Consider the following 19518-nt stretch of genomic DNA (forward strand, 5'->3'; position numbering starts at 1 on the left):
TTAGCTATTATCCATTTGATAGGTATCTCCTTTGTTTCCAAAATTTAAACTATAACAAAAATGCTATTGCAAATATTTTTAACATATGGGACTCCCCCCTCCCATCATTGGCTTCCTTGCAGTTTAAACTCAATAATGGAACCCTTGTTTCAAAAGGAATAGCCATTTTAGCCATTGTATTTGCTACATTCCAAATTGCTTTTCAACCATTTCACAGCTCCACCAAACATGTATTGGTGTGACTATCTTTCTATAACTCCAACACTGTGTTACCGTTTTTGGTTATCTTTTCAAATTTGTAGCATACGAGGTGAAGTCCCTGGATTATTTTTATTTCCATTTCACTTTATTATCTGAGATTTTAAATATTTTTCATGTGGCTCTGAATATTTTGAAAATTCTTTTGGGAACTGTTTATTTAAATCCTTTGACCATTTATCTATTGGGTAATGGTGATTAGTCTTCTATATATTTATTGTGTTTAGAATTGAATACAGTTGTTTTATTTAATGTTTTATTTTATTCATATTTAATATGAATTCTTTTTCTCATTTAGCAATTTCCCTTCTTATTCTAGACTCATTTATGTTGTCTGTAAAGACACTTTGTCATTCATTTCCTGACTCTCTTCTGTTTGATTGTGGTTTCTTTGGGGGTTGGATCTCAAAGGGTCTCAGCTTCCTTTCATGATTCACAAGCCTAAATCTTTGATCAAAGTGACTTTTAGGTGGTCAGAACTTTTGAGACTACATTCTTCCCTAAGGCTTGGTAGAGTGGTTCAGAGCTCCTCATCAGCATGATGTCCTCTTCTGTTGAAGTGCTTCACTCCCTTTGTTCCTCAGTTTTCTGGCCCAGTGTTGACTTCTCTTTATTATCAAAACAAATGTAGAAAAATATCCCTGCTTAAATCCTTAGGTCATAAACTTTAGGATCCTGGGTGAGCCCATGGCCTTTCCTGCTAATCCCTTTGAAAATACCAAATTGTTCTTAGTTTAAGCTTTTTCACTGTCTACAAAATGAGCTTCTAGAGGGCAAAGGCTTTGTTTTTTGCCTTCATTTCTTTATTTATTCATTTATTTGTTTATAGCCATCCTCATAGTAATCAGGCACATAGTAAGCTATAATAAATGTTTAGCGTAATCCAAGTGACCCTGTATCAATAATGGCAAACCTTTTAGAGACGGAGTGCCCAAACTGCACCGTCATGCTGTATGTGAGCTCCTCCCTTATCCCAGACAGGGGAGGGAAGAAGCACTCCCATTGGGCTGCTGGGCAGAGGGGCAGGTGAAGTAAGAAATGTTATCTGGCATGGTGGAGAGGGGGAGAGGAGCAGCCCTTTCTAGTACATGTGCCACAGGTTCGCCAATATGGCCCTATATGGTAGATTCAGAAATTAAAAAAATAAAAAGTACTCATATACTCATGGTAGTTCAGCATTCATTTCCAACTTCAAATCTGTGATTTCATCATTGTGGACATTCCCTCCACTGATGCATCTTCTTGCTATTTCTCTGTTAGAGCTGATGGTTTCCTGACCTGCTGGGTTCCTTCCACTCCAAATCATTCTCTGGTAGTCAAACATTAGGTGGTGAGTCTCCTCACACATGATCAAAATTAAGATGGGAAGACAAACAATAGGGATCTTCTTTAAGTGGCAAAATGAAGGTTCAGAAAATTGTCTTAGGAGAGATCTATACTATGGCTCTTAGAGGAAGGCTATTTTATAGAAGAAAATTCAATTCAGTAGGAAATATTTGGAAAATCTGGGGCAGCTTAGGTGGTGCAGTTGATAGAATGCCTACACCTTGAATTAAGAAGACTCATCTTTGGGCATTCAAATCTGGCCTCAAACACTTATGAGCTGTAAAATCCTGGACGAGTCACCTAACCTGTTTACCTCAGTTTCCTCATCTATAAAATGAGCTGCAGAATGAAATGGCAAACCATTCTAGTACCTCTGTCGAGAAAACCCCAAATGAGATCATGAAGAGTCAGTCACCATAGAAATGACTAAACAACAACAAAATTTACAAAAGCAAATGAGAATCAGTGTCTCTTACTAAACAGCCATGGAGGATGTTTCCCCCTAAAATGCCTGTAATAAAGAAGTTTAAAACCTTCCTCTACTCAGTTTTTCCCCTTGATCCTGCTCTCTTTCCCATAGGAAGATCCTGCTCTTGGCCCATGGGGTACTTTCACTACTTTTTCTAGTAGCAGAGATGGGATGTGCTAACTTATCCACACCCTTCCCACAATGACCCTCTTGTTCGTTTTCCAGATGGCTGGGGCTAGGGTACATTGAGTGACCACCAGACAGGTGCTCTCCTTTTGCAGACTGAAAAGAAAATTTGTTAGTATGGACAGCTAAGCAAACAATCTGCTACTCTGCTATCCCCTAATAGCCAAAGTGTCTCCCTGGGTGAAAATGTGTCCTTCTGGCCCTGACAATAACAGTAAACTATAACCACAAATTAATGGCAAAGTAAAAATCTTAAAAAAACAAGAATTAGTGACCCCACTGCCTGTCCCTTTGCCCCATTACCCTTAGTCAAGCAAGTCATTTAGGGAATTAGCTCAACACTGAAAAGAAATTCTTCATGGTGCCATCAGGGTGCCTATGGCCTCTAATTCGAGCACAGTGACTGGACATTATCATCAAAATTGCTCCCTTTTCTCCAAAGGAACTGGGACTACTGCTGGTCAATGCTGGGCAAGCCGATACCTCATCTACACTCATCTATAAGCAAAGACATTCTCTATTTTATTTTTAAGCACATAAAGTGGTTCCTATGTTGAACACTGGTATAAATGAAACCTCTGGGGAAGTTCAGACAAGGAACAAAAATCTGATTACTGTCATTGGTAATAAGAATTCACATTTATATGGCATTTTAACATTTAAAAAGGTTTCCTGTCTTGTTTGGTAGTTGTGCAAATATTATTATTCACAGAAATGGATGAGCAGATGGTCCAAGAGAACAAGAGCTGAGAAGCAAATCTGAGTTTCTTTAACTTGCAGTCTAGTGTACTTTTCCATCTCTGCCACATATCTCCCAGTATTTTTGCATCCTTCTTCCCAGAACTCTGTGTTTTTTTTCCAGATGGGAATTCACCAGAAATTCCTTTTCAGGAGAGGCTAGTGTGAGAAGAAAGAACTAAGGGGGTTTCAGTTCTTCCTTTACCACCAAAAAAGCACAAACTCAGTCCATGTCTCGGACCTAATGTGGAGAGGCAGAGTTAGCCATCACACCCTGGAGCCAGGGGGCTTAGCCCACTGAGCCGTGTTACCACCTCATTTCCTAAGGCCTGCTTCTAATCCCTTCCTCAGTCAGTCTCATGACATCATTCAAAATGTCAGTGTTTGTCTTTAGATCTTGTTTCAGGCAATTTTACAGGACTGTGCACTATGGTTTAATGAGGAAAATAAATCAAAACTCACAGTGGCATAGGAAAAACTAGTGGGCCTAAGAAGACATTTATCTTGAGGATACAAAGTGGATGTCTATTTCCTTTTATTACCCCAAAGCTATTAAGTACAGGGGGGCTAATGAGAGTTAAGGAAAAAACCAAATGTGGTCACTGCAGGGAGAAAATGCTAGATTAAAAAAAGACATTATCAGAAATGAGTTATACGAAGGCCCAGTGAGTCAGAGGAGGTTAGACTATTGGCAATGAAGTGGTTAAAAAAGAAAACAGATGGAAACCTGATGCCCACAGGTTTAGGTTTTAGGCTTTGTTCTATCTTATCAAAGGATGGAGAATTCTGCAGCCTACTGTGACTCTCTGGGCAGTGGCCTGATCAATATTCCCAGATTTTCTTTCCGTTTTTTGAATTTTGGGTCTCTGGGAATGAGATTATACCCGGAGGTCACTCATTCAAACATCCTTCTTGGAAAAGTACCATGCCCCATGTTGGCTAGGTCCATAGGAGGGTCAACTTAAGTATGCACTCGTTGAGCACCTAAACCCACTTCCTAGGGAGACTGAAACACTTAATACCCATCTACCAAGCAGTTATGACCTGGTTAAAAAAACAGAAGCTAGGAAGCTGGAAATCAGAGATGTCTCTTCAGATGGGCTTTTCCTCCCAAGTCTACCATGTTGGGCTTGGATCATGCCAGTTGCTCATGGCTCCTGTCTTAACAAAAACTACCAAATGCAGAGCTTTTAGTGGGAAAAAATGCCCTATCGACCATCAATGTTTTGGCATTGCATCCAGATACCAGTATCTCTACCAGAATATATTGGGGAGGGGGGGAGCTAGGTGACTCAGTGAAGAGAGAGCCAGGCCTAGAGATGGAAGGTCATAGATTCAAATCTGGACTAAGATACTTGTTACTTCCTAGCTGTGTGACTCTGGACAAGTCACTTAACTTCAGTTTTCCCAGCCCTTACCGCTCCTTTGCTTTGGAACCAATACTTAGTATTGATTCTAAGAGAGAAAAGTCAAACTTAAAAAAAAAAGTATTGGAGAGATTTCTCCCTATGGAGGTGGCTGCTGCCACTGTGACAGACACACTCACCATGTCAATTCAACAAAGCAAAAACACATTGAGCTAACATTTAGAGAACACTTTTATGTATTAAAAATCTTATACCATCAATGAAATAGTTTCATTTGAACAAAATAGTTCTTTCTTTTAACTTGTATGTATTAAGTATCTACTCTGTGCCAGGCATTATAGCAACTGTTGAGGGTAAAAAGTCAGAAACTGTATTTGTTGTTAAAAAGAAAATAGCCTATGAAGTAAATGCTCTTAACATTCCCATTTTATAGATTAAAAAAAAAAGTTGAGGCTCACTCATTGAGACTATGTATCTTGACCAGGACTGTACAGCTAATGTCTGAAGTCATAGGCAGGCCTTCCAGATTTCAAATTCAGCATTCTACCCATTGATAATAACAATAATATTAGTTAACCTTGGCAGAATGTCTAAAATGTGCCAAGGTCTGTGTTTTACAACTATTAGCTCATTCAATACCCCAAACAACCGTGGCAGGTAAGTGATTTTATTATCCTCATTTTACAGATGAGGAAATTGAGGCAAACAGGGGTTAAGTGATTTGCCCAGGTCTCAAAGACCAAATTTGAGCTCAGGTCTTCCAGCCTTTATGTCCAGTGCCCTACGGACTCACTGCCTCCTAAGGGCTTTAAAAGAGAAATTTATATTTGATCATGGAAGTAACAGGGAGTCACAGGGATTTACCACATAATCCAGGCAACACTTTCCTTTTATCTTTAAACTTAAGTTTTTGTAAAACCCCAACAATTTACCTATGATGAGAGCAAAAATCGAGCGTATTTTTAAAAATACAAAATCTTTAAAAGACATGAGATGCCCAAGATCTTAATCTGAATGTCATCCTTGTGCCAAATCATGGCATCTAGTTAGAAGAATCTACCTTTGTTGGTGTTGTTCAGTCATTTCAGTAGTTTCTGACTCTTCATGATCTCATTTGAAGTATCTTAGGAAGGATAGTGATTTGCCATTTCCTTCTTTAGCCCATTTTACAGATGAGGAAACTGAGGCAAACAGAGTATAAGGAGTTGGCCAGGGTCAAACCACCAGTAAGTGTCTGAGGGCAGACTTGAACTTATAAAGATTTCTTTCTGACTCCTGAGGGGATACTCTATCCACTGTGCCACCGTCTTAGCCCAGGGGATTATTCCAACACTCTCCTATCAACAGTTCTTAGTAGACTAGCTGGAAGAATAATTTTCAAATTCCTTATAGAACTGGAATTCTGGCAAGCCTGTTGATTAAAGCAGCAAGAGCATGGAGGCTTTGGGGAAAAGCTTACATTCCAGGGGAAAAAAAGACTATCAGCCATGTCTTTGGTGGGGGGCAACATAGATTACAATTTGCACACTACCTATTGGTCAGTCCAGGGCCACTGGACTTTGGTCCCAGGCTATTGTCCAGAACCCTGTGTTTGCTAAGCCAAAACAAATACATAATCATAGCATTATGGTCACTATGGGGGAGAAGGGGAAGGGGAGGACAAGGCTGGTAGAGTCTTTGGCCAGCATGAATAATAATAGTGCACTGATATGGCAGGGAGAGGTTTGTAAATCACTTTACATACATTATCTCATTTATCTCTATACACATTAGCTCATCTGATTAACAGCCAGAACATGAGTCATCCCTTCTATCTGCCCTTCAAGTGATAAGAAAAAGGAAACCTGATTCATAGAACTGATGAATCTTAGAGCTGAAAGGGTTTTTAGACATGATTTTTTTTAAATCTCATTTTACTGATGAGGAAACTGAGGCCACATGAATTGCTTACACTACTAGTCAGTGGGGCTATGGATCCAGTATCTGGCCTCATCTTCCTGAATTTAAATATGCCCTGAGAGGGGTCAGCTGGGTAGCTTAGTGGATTGAGAGTGTCAACATGGAAATCTAGAGATCCCCAGTTTATTTAGTTTGAGTGTAGAAACCCCAGGTTTTGACCTTGTCACAGGAGAGGTTTCCCCCTGAGGGAAGGTCTCTCTTCACCAGACAGTGAACTTCCTGGTAGTCTGGGTGGGAACAGCTAATCCCATCCAATATTGAACATCCCTTTTGTCCCAATGATTTCTCCCCCTAGGCTAAGGTCCATGACCGAGGTAACCCAGCCCTAGGCTAAGTCTTTCCCTTTTGTGTCCATTGTGGAGCATTAGCCCCTCACTATTATTCCTGTCTGGTACTCTTCATTTTCCTTTCTTACCATTGTAAAGTCAGTCAACTGTCCCTCTAATCCTAAACCCCCCAGGTCATCTAGAGTGGTATATAGGTTCTCTAAGTTCTTTTGTTCCTCGGAGTCCATCCTGAGTCGGTGGCATTCCCAGGGGCTGGCTTGACTCTGTGCAGTCTTGGAAAGCAGCTCTGTTGTTGTATTAGTAGCGCTAACCCCTTTTCCCTTGATTAAAGAATGATGTTGACTATTTAATAGTTCTGTGTTTTTTTCTAGTTGACAAGAGCCAGGCCTAGAGTCCAAGGAAGTCCTGGGTTCAAATGTGGCCTCTGATACTTTCTAGCTGTGTGACCCTGGGCAAGTCACTTAACCCTTACCATTCTTCTGTCTTGGAACCAATATATTCCAAGACTGAAGGTAAGGGTTAAAAAAAATTAAATTAAAAAATAAATATGGCCTCAGACACTTACTAGCTATGTGACAGCTTGGCAAGTCACCATAACCTATTTGCCTCAGTTTCCTGTAAAATGATCTGGAGAAGGAAATGACAAATTACTCTAGTATCTTTGCTAAGAAAACCCCAAATGAAGACAGGGAGTCTGAAATGATACCACAACAATAAAACTAGTCAGTGCCAGGTCTCTTCAACACTCCACCCAGAGTTCTTTGCATTATACCAATCTTTACTGATTCATGGAAGACACTCTAGGGGAGAGTGAAAATCATTAGCTTATAATCTAGCTGAGATGTTTATACCTCTATCTACTTGCAGACAAACAACTAATAATAGTAATAAAGAAATCACTGTATATTAAATGTCAAACCAGTGCTGGCAATAAGATGAGTTTGATATAATTTGTCTTCCTCCAGATGCAATGTCCTGTCTCCCAAAGCCGGCCGAAATCTTTCATTGTGCAGAGATGAAGAGACAGCCTACTAAATGGTACTTACACTGTAACCATGACTGCTTAAATCCCTGGCAATGGGAGACCTCAAAGCATACCTAGTCTAAAGGTTAAACTGTAACCAGTGAGCCCTTCGGCAGTCTAGGGGAATGGTTAGCTCCGAAAGGTTTCCAATATTGTTTTTCATTTCTGTAACAGATAGCATTACTACACTACGCTGTTCAAATGTCCTTGTCAAGGGAACAAAAGCTATTAGGGTTTTTTGTTTAAACCACCAGCTATTTCTCTGAAGATGAGAAATGCAGAAATGTTTGGGCTGATAATGTTTCTACCAGATTGGGTTACAATGAACAGCAAAAGAAATGACCCACATTGCACTGACAGACACAACACCAAGAGCCCAAAGTCAGACCAGTATCATATTTTCCTTCTGAAGTTGCTACTGATTAACAGTGAATTTCCCCAAACAAATGGGATCTCAGGATGTACTCACACATGCTTGGCAAGAAGCCAGCTGGTCCACAGCACTTATTCCTTTAGTAAAGAGGGAATTATTTTAAATTCTCAACTCTGCTTGCAAAATGAAGACTCTATCTGCCCTCTGCCTACCTCACACAGGAGCCAGAAGATAATGGGGACCCCACAGGTCATCTACTCCAGCCTCCTGATTTTTATAGAAAGGAAATCAAGTCCCAGCAATTTAAGTGACTTGCTCAAGGTCACATGGGAACTTGAAGTGTTGGAAAGACCCTTCCAGGTCCTCTAGATCAATCTGCCGCTCTTCCCAAGTTATTCTGCAGCCAAATCACTAGAACCTTTCCTGCCAAATGTATAAAAATCACATGTTATTAAGCTCTGGTATTAACTACTAGAAATTACAGTTTATAAATATTGTGATTTATAAAATGATGTCTCCACACTCACTGCAGGGGACCCCAGAGGCCTGGCAGACTTGCTGTGCCCTTGACTTAGCTGCCAGTTAATATTGGGAAGCAATTGATTCACATGGCAGAACAGAGATGAAAACTTGTGGTAATTCCCACCCCACAAAATAAACAAAGGAAGAAAGCCGGTACCTGAGAGTTAAATGACTCTGATGCCTCTTTGCCCTAAGCTGGGGATACAGTTGGTTTTCATCCTGTCCTCAGCACAGGTGTGTCTCTGCTGACAATCCTCTATCTTCTCCCCAGCCTCAAGAGGCAATTTCAGTTTTAACTGAAGCTAGCAGCTCTAGCCTGAATGAGGCCCCGGGGACAGACTAACCTGATAATTATGACTTAGTTAAGACTACAATCACATTTTGCCTTCCAGGCACACAAAACTATTGGGAGAGCTTTAAAGGTACAGTGGCTTTCACTTTCACCTATTTGACCCCCAGACTGATATATACTGGGGGGGGGGGCGGGGGGGGGGGAGACAGAGAGATGTACAGAGAAAGAGAGAGAAAAGAAAGGAGGGAAGAAGGAGGGGAGGGGGGGAAGAGAGAGAGAAGAAGGTAATGGAGAGACAGAGAGAGAGAGAGAAAAGAAGGGAGAGAAGAGAGGGGGCGGAAGGGAGGGAGTGAGGGAGAGAGGGAGAGGGAGGGATGGAGAGACAGAGAGAGACACAGAGAAAGAGAGAGAGAAAAAAAGGTAGGGAAGAAGAGAGAGGGGTAGGAAGGGAGGAGAGAGAGAAAAAGAGGGAGGGGACAGAGAGACAGAGAGAGGGAATAGAGAGAGGGAGGGAGGAGGGAGAGACAGAGAAAGAGAGAGAAAAGAAGGAAGGAAAGAAGAGAGATAGAGATAAAGAGAGAGGGGGAGGGAGAGAGGGGAGAGACAGACAGACAGAGACAGAGAGAAAAGAAGGGAGGGAAGAGAGGGGCAGAAGGGAGGGAGGAAGAGAGGGAGGAAAGAGTAAGAGGGAGGGATGGAGAGGCAGAGAGAGAGAGACACAGAGAAAGAGAGAGAAAAGAGGGAAGGAAAGAAGAGAGAGATAAAGAGAGGGGGGAGGGAGGGAGGGGAGAGACAGACAGAGACAGAAAGAAAAGAGGGGAGGGAAGGAGAGAGAGGGATGGAGAGAGAGAGAGAGAGAGAGAGAGAGAGAGAGAGAGAGAGAGAGAGAGAGAGAGAGAGAGAGTCTCCTAAAAACTGGAGTCATGTAGTGGTAGCCCCACCATGCCAAAATTAAAGAAGCTTGGAGAAGATGAGAATCTGAAAGGGAAAGGCATCAAAAATGCTCTCCTGAAATGTTTCTCAGCTTAGAAAAGAGAACTTGGATATATTGGAGAAAAGAGATCTAGGAGAGAAACAGAGAAGGGGTAATGTGCCAATTAAAGTCTTTTGAACAGAGTAAAAGAAGATGCTGAGAATCCTTTGCAGCTTCCTAGAGAAGAGTGTGATTAGGGGTTAAGGAGTGGCAAATGGAATTGGGAAGTGAGTTAGGGATGTACTGGCTTCATAAATCTCCCAGGGGAGCCTGAGCTACTAAAGGGAGACCCCTGCCTAACTAAAATGCTTTTACCTAGAATAGCAACAAATGCTTCACAATGGTGCCTTAGGGATCACATTATGGTAAGATCCATGATCTATGTGGCCTATCATAGAACCAGCCACTAAACAGCAACAAACATCATATAGGGTGGCTGAAGCTGGGAGGCAGGTTCAGCTCTAATTTGAACAGTGACATACCTATACTGTGGCCTTCAATTCGAAATGATACTACTTCATTTCAGTCTTCAATCAGATTATATTTAGCATTGACCAAGCATCCTTAAATGCCTTTTCTAGTTAGTGGAATGTAGTGGACAGCATGATGGGCCAGGAGTCATGGCACCTGGGACACTTATAAATTGTACGATCATAGACAAGTCATTTCATCTCTTTGGTTTTCAAGTCCCTTATTTATAAAGTGCAGATAATATAACCTGTGGTGGTGGCCTATCACAGAGGGTTGTGGCAATGATGAGCTCCAGGAGACAACATGATACAGAAAAAGAGTCAAGCTTTGGGAATAAGAAAACCTGTGATTGCTATCTGTGTGATGTTGGACAAGACACTTTTCTTCTCAGCGAGGCTGTTTCCTCACCTATAAAATGAAGAGGTTCAACTTAAGTCTTCTAGTCATTTGGCTCTAGATATGTAGAGGGTTTAAAAAATTTTAAAACATAAGGCAAGTGTTAGGTATTGCGGTAGAGTTTGCATCACTGACTTCCAATCCTCAGTCTGAAAGGTGTAATTTCCAAACACAAAACATCAAAAATCCAAGGTGAAGGGAAGTAGGAATGAGAAGCATAAATAATCATTTTCTTCTTCTGGCAAGTCTTCTTGGGAAACTACTGGTATTCAATTAGTAATTTGCTCACAGTTCACACTGACTGGATTTTTTCCCCCTAAACCATATGACAGTTTTTTGGGGGGGGAGAAAGCTTCATTGGATTACATAAGATTTTGCTAGCCAAACCCAAAATAATTTCCAAAAGTTAAATAAGTGTTTTGCATTTTCTGAAAGAGAGCCAATATGAAAACTCACAATATTAATAAAGTACTAATAATATTTTTAACACAAGTGTGTAAGTTATTCTCTAATGAACTTTCCAAAGTTACCAGTGATCTTTTACATGCCAAATCCTTATTCTCAGTCATCTTTCTTGACCTCTCTTTAAGTTATTGATGCAGTTGATCATTCTCTTTTCCCTGATATTTTCTTCTCTCTAGGTTTCTGGGATGCCATTCTCTCTTGGCTGTTCTATCTATTTGACTATTCCTTCTCAGTTTTCTTTATTGGATTTTTCACCCAGGTCATGCTTATTAACTGTGGGTGGCCCACAGGACCCTGTCCTTTCTCCCTTTCACACCTTTACAGGGGTATATCATTAGCTCCTATGGATTTAATTATCATCTCTATATTGAGGTTCTATTCTCTACTTATTTAGTCTTAAGTTATCTGCTGACCTCCATATTTGCATCATCAACTGCCTTTCAGACATCTGGAACAAGGATGTCTAGGGGATATCTTAAACTCAACATGTCTAAAATTGAAATCATAATCCTTCCCCCTAAATCCTCACTCTTCCAAACTTCACCATCCTCCCAGTCACCCAGGCTAACAAGCTAGGTGTCATCCTTAACTCTACTATCTCTCATCCCCCAAATCTAAGCTGTTGCCAAGGCCTGTTGCTTCTACCTTTGCAGCATCTCTTGAATATGCCCTCTTCTCTACCCTGATAATGCTACCACTCTGGTACAGGCACTCACTTCCTCAAATCTAGAAAAATGATAAGAGCCTGTTAATTGGTCTGCCAGTCACAACTCTTTATCCTGCCTTGAGCTTATGATTCTCCATAAAGCTGCACAGGTCCAACTCTGTCACCCTCCTCCTATTCGATAAATTTCATTGGCTCCCTATCACCTCCAGGATTAAATAAAAAAAATCCTCTGTTTGGCATCTGAGGCCCTTCATAACCTGCCCCCCTTCCCACCTTTCTACTCTTCTTACACCTTATATCTCTTCCCCACCCAAATTCTTTGATACAGTGACAGGGAAGTCCTCAGTTGTTCCTTGAACATGACTCTTCATCTCTTGGCTCTAGGCATTTTTTTTCAAGGTTTTCCCCAAGTTAAGAATTCTCTTCTTTCTTATCTTTGTCCCCCTGCTTTCCTGGCTTACATCAAATCCCAGAAATTCCATCTTCTATAGGAAGTCCCTTCCCTTTGTCAATGATTTCCTATTTCTCTTCTACATAGCTTATTTGAATATATTTGTTTACATATGTTCTCTTTCATTGAATTAAGAGCTCCTCAAGGGCTGGGATTTTTCTTTTACTTTTCTTTGTATCTCCAGTTCTTAGCACAGTACTGGCACATAGTAGGTGCCTAATAAATACTCACGAATGAACTGGCAGAAAAGTACTTCTTCAAAATCCCAGCACATTAGGACCATTCTCTAGATCCCAATTTATTGACATAGAGTGGCTTAATCAATAAAAATGAAATAGAATTAGTGATAACTGCAATGCTGAAAGGAAGTGATGGAAGAAACTTTTTGAAATTAGTAGTTTTTAACTGCAGGAAGACGTGCTTGAATGTAGTTCTTGGGATTCAACCTTGGTCAAGGTATGGTAGGTAGGTAATTTTCATCAGGTTCACTGCTCTACATGTGATCTCTCTCTCTCTCTTTCTCTCTCTCTCTCTCTCTCTCTCTCTCTCTCTCTCTCTCTCTCTCTCTCTCTCTCTCTCTCTCTCTCTCTCTCTCTCTCTCTCTCTCTCTCTCTCTCTCTCTCTCTCTCCAGTTCAGAGAATTCTTATCTGATGCCTGCCACTTGTCAGAATTCTCCCCATTTATTTCTTTTGATTTTTTTGCCTCAACCCTTTCTATTTCTGGTGATTGGGAGTGGCCTCTAGTCTTATCATATAATCATTTTCATCATCTTAAGTCTGATAGTGTATGTTAAGGAGGTAAAGGGATGGGGGGGAGGATGAAGATTTATGAAATCATTATCTTCACTTATTCTCTTTCAAATGTCAACTGAAAGTTTGTTGAGATAAAAAACCCATTGGAAGACATATTCCCCACCTTAGATCTATCTAAGTTAAGCATTTATATCAGTTTTATGTAATTACCCCAAAGATATACTGGAAACACTGAACTCACATTTGTCAAGCTTCCTTTATTTGGGCACTCACCCATTAAGACCTTTCATTCATTTACCTTCTAACCATGAATAGATTACTCTCTGGAGTAGAGTTAGCATTTTTAATGACTTTTCTAGTCATATTGCCAAGTCCTTTAACTATTTTTTTCTAGATGTAATATTACTTCAGTTTCTTTCTTGTTTCTTCCAACTTTCCTTTGTTCACCTTGTTTCCAGAAATGATAAACTATTTTACCAAGTTGTTGGTATTGTTTTTTTAATGCAAAAATTGATTAAGAGGTTACTTAATAGAATGGTTTTGCATTTGGAGTCAGTGGACTTGGATTTGGCCTATGGTGAGTTGTTTCATCCCTCTGGGTTTCAGGTTCTTCATATGTAAAATTAAGGAGTCAGATCTGATGAATATCAGATATATTTAGGTCCCCAGATGGGTAATGGGGCAAGTAGGTTGCACAGTAGAGCAATGGGCCTGAAGTCTGGAAGACTCATTTTCCTGAGATCAAATCCAGCCTCAGACACTTACTAGCTATGTGAACCTTTTCAAATGACTTAAGCTTGTTCACCTCTGTTTCCTAATATGTAAAATGAGTTGGAGAAGGAAATGGTAAACCACCCCAATATCTTTGTCAAGAAAACCCCAAATGGGTTCACGGAGAATGAGACAGGACTGAAAGTGATTGAATAAAATGGGTCATGGGATTTCGAGCTGGAAGGGACTTCAGAGATCTCTACTTAGACCAGGATCCTTATTTTACAAGTCACTGTTCAGAACCTGAAGGGATCTAGTAGACCATCAGATCCAATTACTTTGTTTTATAAATGACAATGTTAAAGCCTAGGGAAGTTAGGGGACTTGTCCAAACACACCCAGATGGTAACAGAAATGATCCATCTCTAAAAGCTTTAATGGAAAATTTAATATCAATACTTTTTCTTTTAAGAATTCTTGAAGGGCATTGATTTGTTATGTCTTTTCATTAAAAAGATATATTTATATGTGTAATATGTAGACATATTTAGTGTATGCATGTAACCATTTAATTATATAATCTAAAATAAAAAAAATTTCAAAATATCCAAATAAAAGCTTTCTGTGAACAAATTTACCATCATTCAGGCCTATAAATTGTTACATATTTTATGCTGTTAAAAGTAATTTTAGAGATCAAAGCTTACTAACATTATCAAGGACAGATAAATCAACTTCTGCCCTAAATTATAATTTGCAGGAGGCAAAAAAAAATATGTACTAATTAAGTGTTAGAAATCTCAACCACAAAATATTTTGTTTAAACCTAATCCTTTCAGCTAATCAGCCTTAGGAAACTGAAAGCAGTTTTTGTATCTACATATTACACTTTACATAGCAACGGGAGAGGCCTCAGAGCCAGGAAGATCTGTGTTCATATCCTTTTTCTGACACAAAATGACTTTAGGATCATGGGTAAATGATTTAATTTCTTAGTGTACTAGGTGATTTTTACCTGGGTACTAGGGTTTTTTACCTGGGCTCTGTGGAGAAATTTCAAGGAGTTTGTGAAATCGAATGAGGAAAATCTTTTTTTTTTTTAAATTTTCACTATGTACTCATTGGAATCTAACCTTTCTTTTATTTAAGAAGTTTTTAAAAATTATTCTAAGAAGAGAAAAATTTCACCACACTGCCAAAAGAGTCCATGATTTAACAAAGTTTAAGAACTCCTGCTCTAAGACTATAAATCACAGGATAGTTGCTGGTCTAAATGAGTAAAGGAAATTTCCTCAACAAGAGTTCTCAAAGGCAATAAAATTATATGTCTGGACAAAAAGAAAACAAACAAACAATAAACCAAGAATAGAATCTAAAATAGTCCATTTGTAAACATTAAAGTGATTCAGAGATGAAATGAAATTACAACTACAATCTCCATCCTGCCAAAATCCTCCACCCTAAAATACATAAATAAGCCCAGCTGTGATCTGTGATAATTCTATTAGCCCTGCAATCAAGCATTAAATTAAACTGTCTACTTCAGATTTCCTTGACTGCTGCAGGGGGAAATGTACATTGTAAGACCTATGTTCTAGCTAATCAGGTTTTCTATCCAACTACACATTTATTGGATAACATAAGTACACAAAATAAATTCACACATTGGGAAAGCTCTATTGAGGGTATTTCAGCAATTAAGGTGTGGCAGGCTCTGTTCTGTTATGGTCTATCCAAGTTTAATCCTAACTAAAAGTATTTCATTTTCAGGGAGTACTTTTTTTTCTTGTCAGAGTACAAAGAAGGGATATTTCTATGGACCATTCGTCCAAATAACGTCTTTGCTCTGCTAATAACAAGATAATTTAATACACTAATCTACCTTCTATTGCTGTGGGATCATAATTAGAGGTTTTATTTTTCTTAGTTCTTTTTTACTCATCTGAAAAATCTTATCAACTTTAGACAGGGTTCTTTTCTCTTTTCATGTTGCCTATTAAAAAAAAAAAAAGCTTTTCTAAGGAAGACTAAACCTCATATGTAGTTTTCCTTTATGAGGATGACTTCAATGTTTATCCACTGGCTACTGTGCCTTACAAAGTCAAAGGATTCTGAGCACTAAAGAATTATTTTTCACAAGGGAACTCTTGAGGTTCATTAGAAGTTCCATCTTCATCACTACAATTTCACCCAATAGAGTTGAGGCAGTTACCATATGCACAGTTATTCAGATGCCAAGTCTTCAGTATATTTCCAAATGGACCACAAAACTGCCCCTAGAATTTTTGCTGCTTCTCATCAAGTGAAAGGTAGATGGGTCAATTATTCAGAAGACCCAACAAAAAGATGGAAGGGACGAAGGAAAGGAATTACATTTTCCCTCTGAGGGCAAAGGCTTCAATACCCTACCAAAAAATATACATGAAAAGCCAACTACAAACATCTTTTGTGCAAATCTGTGCCCTTAAAATTGCTTCCAAAAGTAACAAAAGAGCAGAGTTCACAGGTGTAGGATCTGAGACTAGAGCTTATGCCATTATACTAATCACCTTGAGATTTCTTCTTTTTTTTTTTGCCATAGACTTCACATAATTCACCAGAGACTAATCCCCAAGGTTTCCTTCCAAAATGCAATACCTAGAAAGCTGGTTAACAAGAGAGGAAATGAAATATACTCCAGGTGCTGAATTAATATAATAAGGGCATACAATGGCCTACATTCCAAATAACAACAAGAACCCATGACTGGAACTACTCATGTTCACTATAAGTAGTTCTACCAAAAATGGGCATAAACAGAAACATCTGACAGCATTTCCTTACTGCTTCCTTGACAGTTGAGGCTTTTCAACATGGTAGGCTTCTTTTCTCCAAGATTTTTGTCCCAATTTTATTAATTACCCTTCTTTCTTCCTCCATTGGGTGACATAGCCTCATCCCAATCAGGTAACTAATTCTCTTATTATTTGCTCACTCCCATGTCAAAAACTTTGGAATATGTTCCCAAATACTTACGAATTCCCTGCTTCTTCCTCTGCACTAGTCTATATCTTCCTCCACCTCTACCCCCAGCTTTCAAATCTGACATTGCTTCCTGTAAGCTTTCCCAAGTTGCTCTCACTTGATGCTAATCATTCCTCCATATATATTCTATATGTTGTTTTCTAAAAGCACTACAGGAATTGGAAATTATTTCTTTGCTTCTTTTTTCTGCCTTTTTTCTCGTATTCCTGCCCTTTCTCTCTCATTGTACTGTAGAATTCTTTGAAAACAAGAGAAAGCATCTTTCAGCATCTTCATATTTCCCCCCTGTGTATCAGAGCTCGGAAGAATGAGCAATATTATATACATAGTTGAAAGACCAATTAGGAGTCTGCTTACCTGTCAGCATCTACAAGACCAAGTGAGGTGTTGCGTTGAAGTGTCTCTCGCACCACAGCCATTCCATCAGGCAGCCGATTCAGTCGCCGAGTATAGAGACCCAGTCCACCATCAGTCATGTACCTTCAAAAAGAAGGAGAGATGATGCAAATACTGCACTCAAAAGCAAGACATGCATGGTCTTGTCGTGTAGGTCTGCTGGGGCCACCAAGTATCTACCTCATGCTCCGCTCAGGGAAAAGGCTATACTGCCAAAGGGCTCCCTGATGTCTAGCCTCAGATTACACCTTAAGAATAATACCCCAGTGACTCAAAGGATCTGGAGCCTGAGCAGGAAAATAGAATTGAACTTGTTAGCCCTTTAATATTTAAAGGATCCATAGTTTGGCTGGTATGAGAACTGGCTCCAACAACATGCATTAGTAACCAGATATAATATGGGAGATCTTTCTGTGAGTGTTTCTCCAGCCAATTTTTCAGCCAGTATGGTGGTGAAACTATCTGAACTTGGTTTAACTGATTCTTGAACAATACACATAAAGTGCCCTGCTGGCCTAGACTTAAGGCATTGCAGATTAATTATTGAGCCCACATTCAAAGTAATTTGTGGAGCATGAGGAGAATAATTAACAAGACTAACTTTCCAGTTAATTTTGGACATTTTTATCAATGATACTGATGAGATATGCAGTTACTGATAGGTAATTAGCATATCAGAGAATCAAATTGTCAAGCGATATACAACATAGGAAGAATAGAAGTTTCTTGAGCAACAGATCTAAAACCCACTTTGTTCAGTGCCATGAAATTCACCCTCAAAAGAACAGCAAATATACAATAGCAAATAAGTATTTGTCATAAAGCACTTACGAGAGGAAATTGTTTCACTCCCGTTGCCTAGCCCTTACCACTCTTCTGCCTTAGAACCAATACACAGTATTGATTCTAAGATGGAAGGTTTAAAAAAAAGAGAGAGAGAAAGAGAGAGGGAAGTGCTATGAAATAATATCCCAAAGAACTGATGGAGTCTGATGCAGATCAAAGCATAGTATTTTTTCACATCAGTTTATTAACAGTTTTATTTTGGGATTCTGTTTTTGTATGAGTGTGCTCTTACAACAATGACCAATATGGAAGTGGGTTTTGCATAATACATGTATGGTCCAGAAAAAGAAAAAAATGATGCCACCAAGTTATTGCTGGAGTCACTAATAATAGTGACTTTAAGTACTCTGGTGATTTAATCCAATCTAACTGAGTTAATTTCAAGTGTCTAGATCACTTGGAATGTTCTGTATAACTAATGCCATGTCTGATAAACTGTACTCCATTTTACAAAATACCAGTATTAAATACAGTGTAATGATCCCTGAATTTGGAATTGGAAGACTTGGCTTTTACTCTTGGCTTCGCTACCTGTGAAACTTTGGAAAAATTACTTAACTTCTCTGTGCCTTCATTTCCCCTTGTAAATTGAGTTTGGGAATTTGAAAAAATGCTCCAAATCACTAATAAGAAAATGCAAATTAAAAAAAAAACATCAAGATTCCATTTCATGACCAACATGATAAAAGACAAAATAGTCAGTATTAGAGAGGCTATGGCAAAAGAGACACACAAACCTATTTTTGGTGGGGATATGTACTGGTATAAGCAATCTTGAAAACAGTTTAGAAGAGTGTTTTTAAAAAATCACTCTATTCTTGCCCCAGAGGTTCTACTATTTATTGGGCATACAGTACCAGAGAGGTCAATTATAGGAGAAGAAGGATCTATCTATAACAAAATATTCATGGTAGCTCTCTTTCTGGCATCAAGGGAATTGCTGAACAAACTGTGCCAATATGAATGCAATGGAATAGTGTGGTACTGCAAGAGTATGAAGAATTCAGAGGAAGATGAGTAAACTTGCATGAAGTAATGCAGAGAGAAGAAAGAACCAAGAGAACAATGTACACAATGGCCTCATCAATGTAAATAAAAACAACACTAGAAGGTAGATGAACTGAGATTAATTGCCATGAATAATATTGGTAGAAGAGAACAGAAGGTGAAACAAATAACCCTCTTTCTCTATTGAGATGAAAGACAATGGTTGTGCATTAACCCCTAGGTAGTACAGTGATTCAAGCACTGGGAGACCTGAATTCAAATCTGACCTCAGATACTTCTTGGTTGTCATTTACCTGCTCTCAGCCTCAGTAAAATGGGGAGGGGGGTAGGGCTTGGATGTGATGTCTTATATGTCCCAAAGTCTATGATTCCATGAATATAACAGGTGCTTCCAGAAAAAATTACTATGTTGGTCAGTTTTGCTTTAGGATCTTTAATTTTAAGAATGGGTTCAATGAAGTATTAGGAAGTTTCTGTTAAAAAAAGAAGTTATAATTTTTTTTAAAGGAAGGTTTGGACTAAGCAACCTCTAAGGTCCCTGACAGAATATCAAATT

General features: G+C 39.1%; 1 protein-coding gene across 9 annotated transcripts in view; it reads right to left on the minus strand.

Annotated features, from left to right (window-relative positions):
- NAV2 (neuron navigator 2) overlaps window positions 1-19518 on the minus strand; it is a 479248-nt gene that overhangs the window by 136060 nt on the left and 323670 nt on the right. For all 9 annotated transcript variants that reach the window (XM_001368048.4, XM_056802030.1, XM_056802028.1 and 6 more), the window contains one exon: window positions 17070-17192. In XM_001368048.4, the coding sequence (XP_001368085.2) occupies window positions 17070-17192 (123 nt within the window). The remainder of the gene's footprint in view (window positions 1-17069; window positions 17193-19518) is intronic.

The sequence above is a fragment of the Monodelphis domestica genome, chromosome 6, assembly GCF_027887165.1.
Source record: "Monodelphis domestica isolate mMonDom1 chromosome 6, mMonDom1.pri, whole genome shotgun sequence".
NCBI lineage: Eukaryota > Metazoa > Chordata > Mammalia > Didelphimorphia > Didelphidae > Monodelphis > Monodelphis domestica.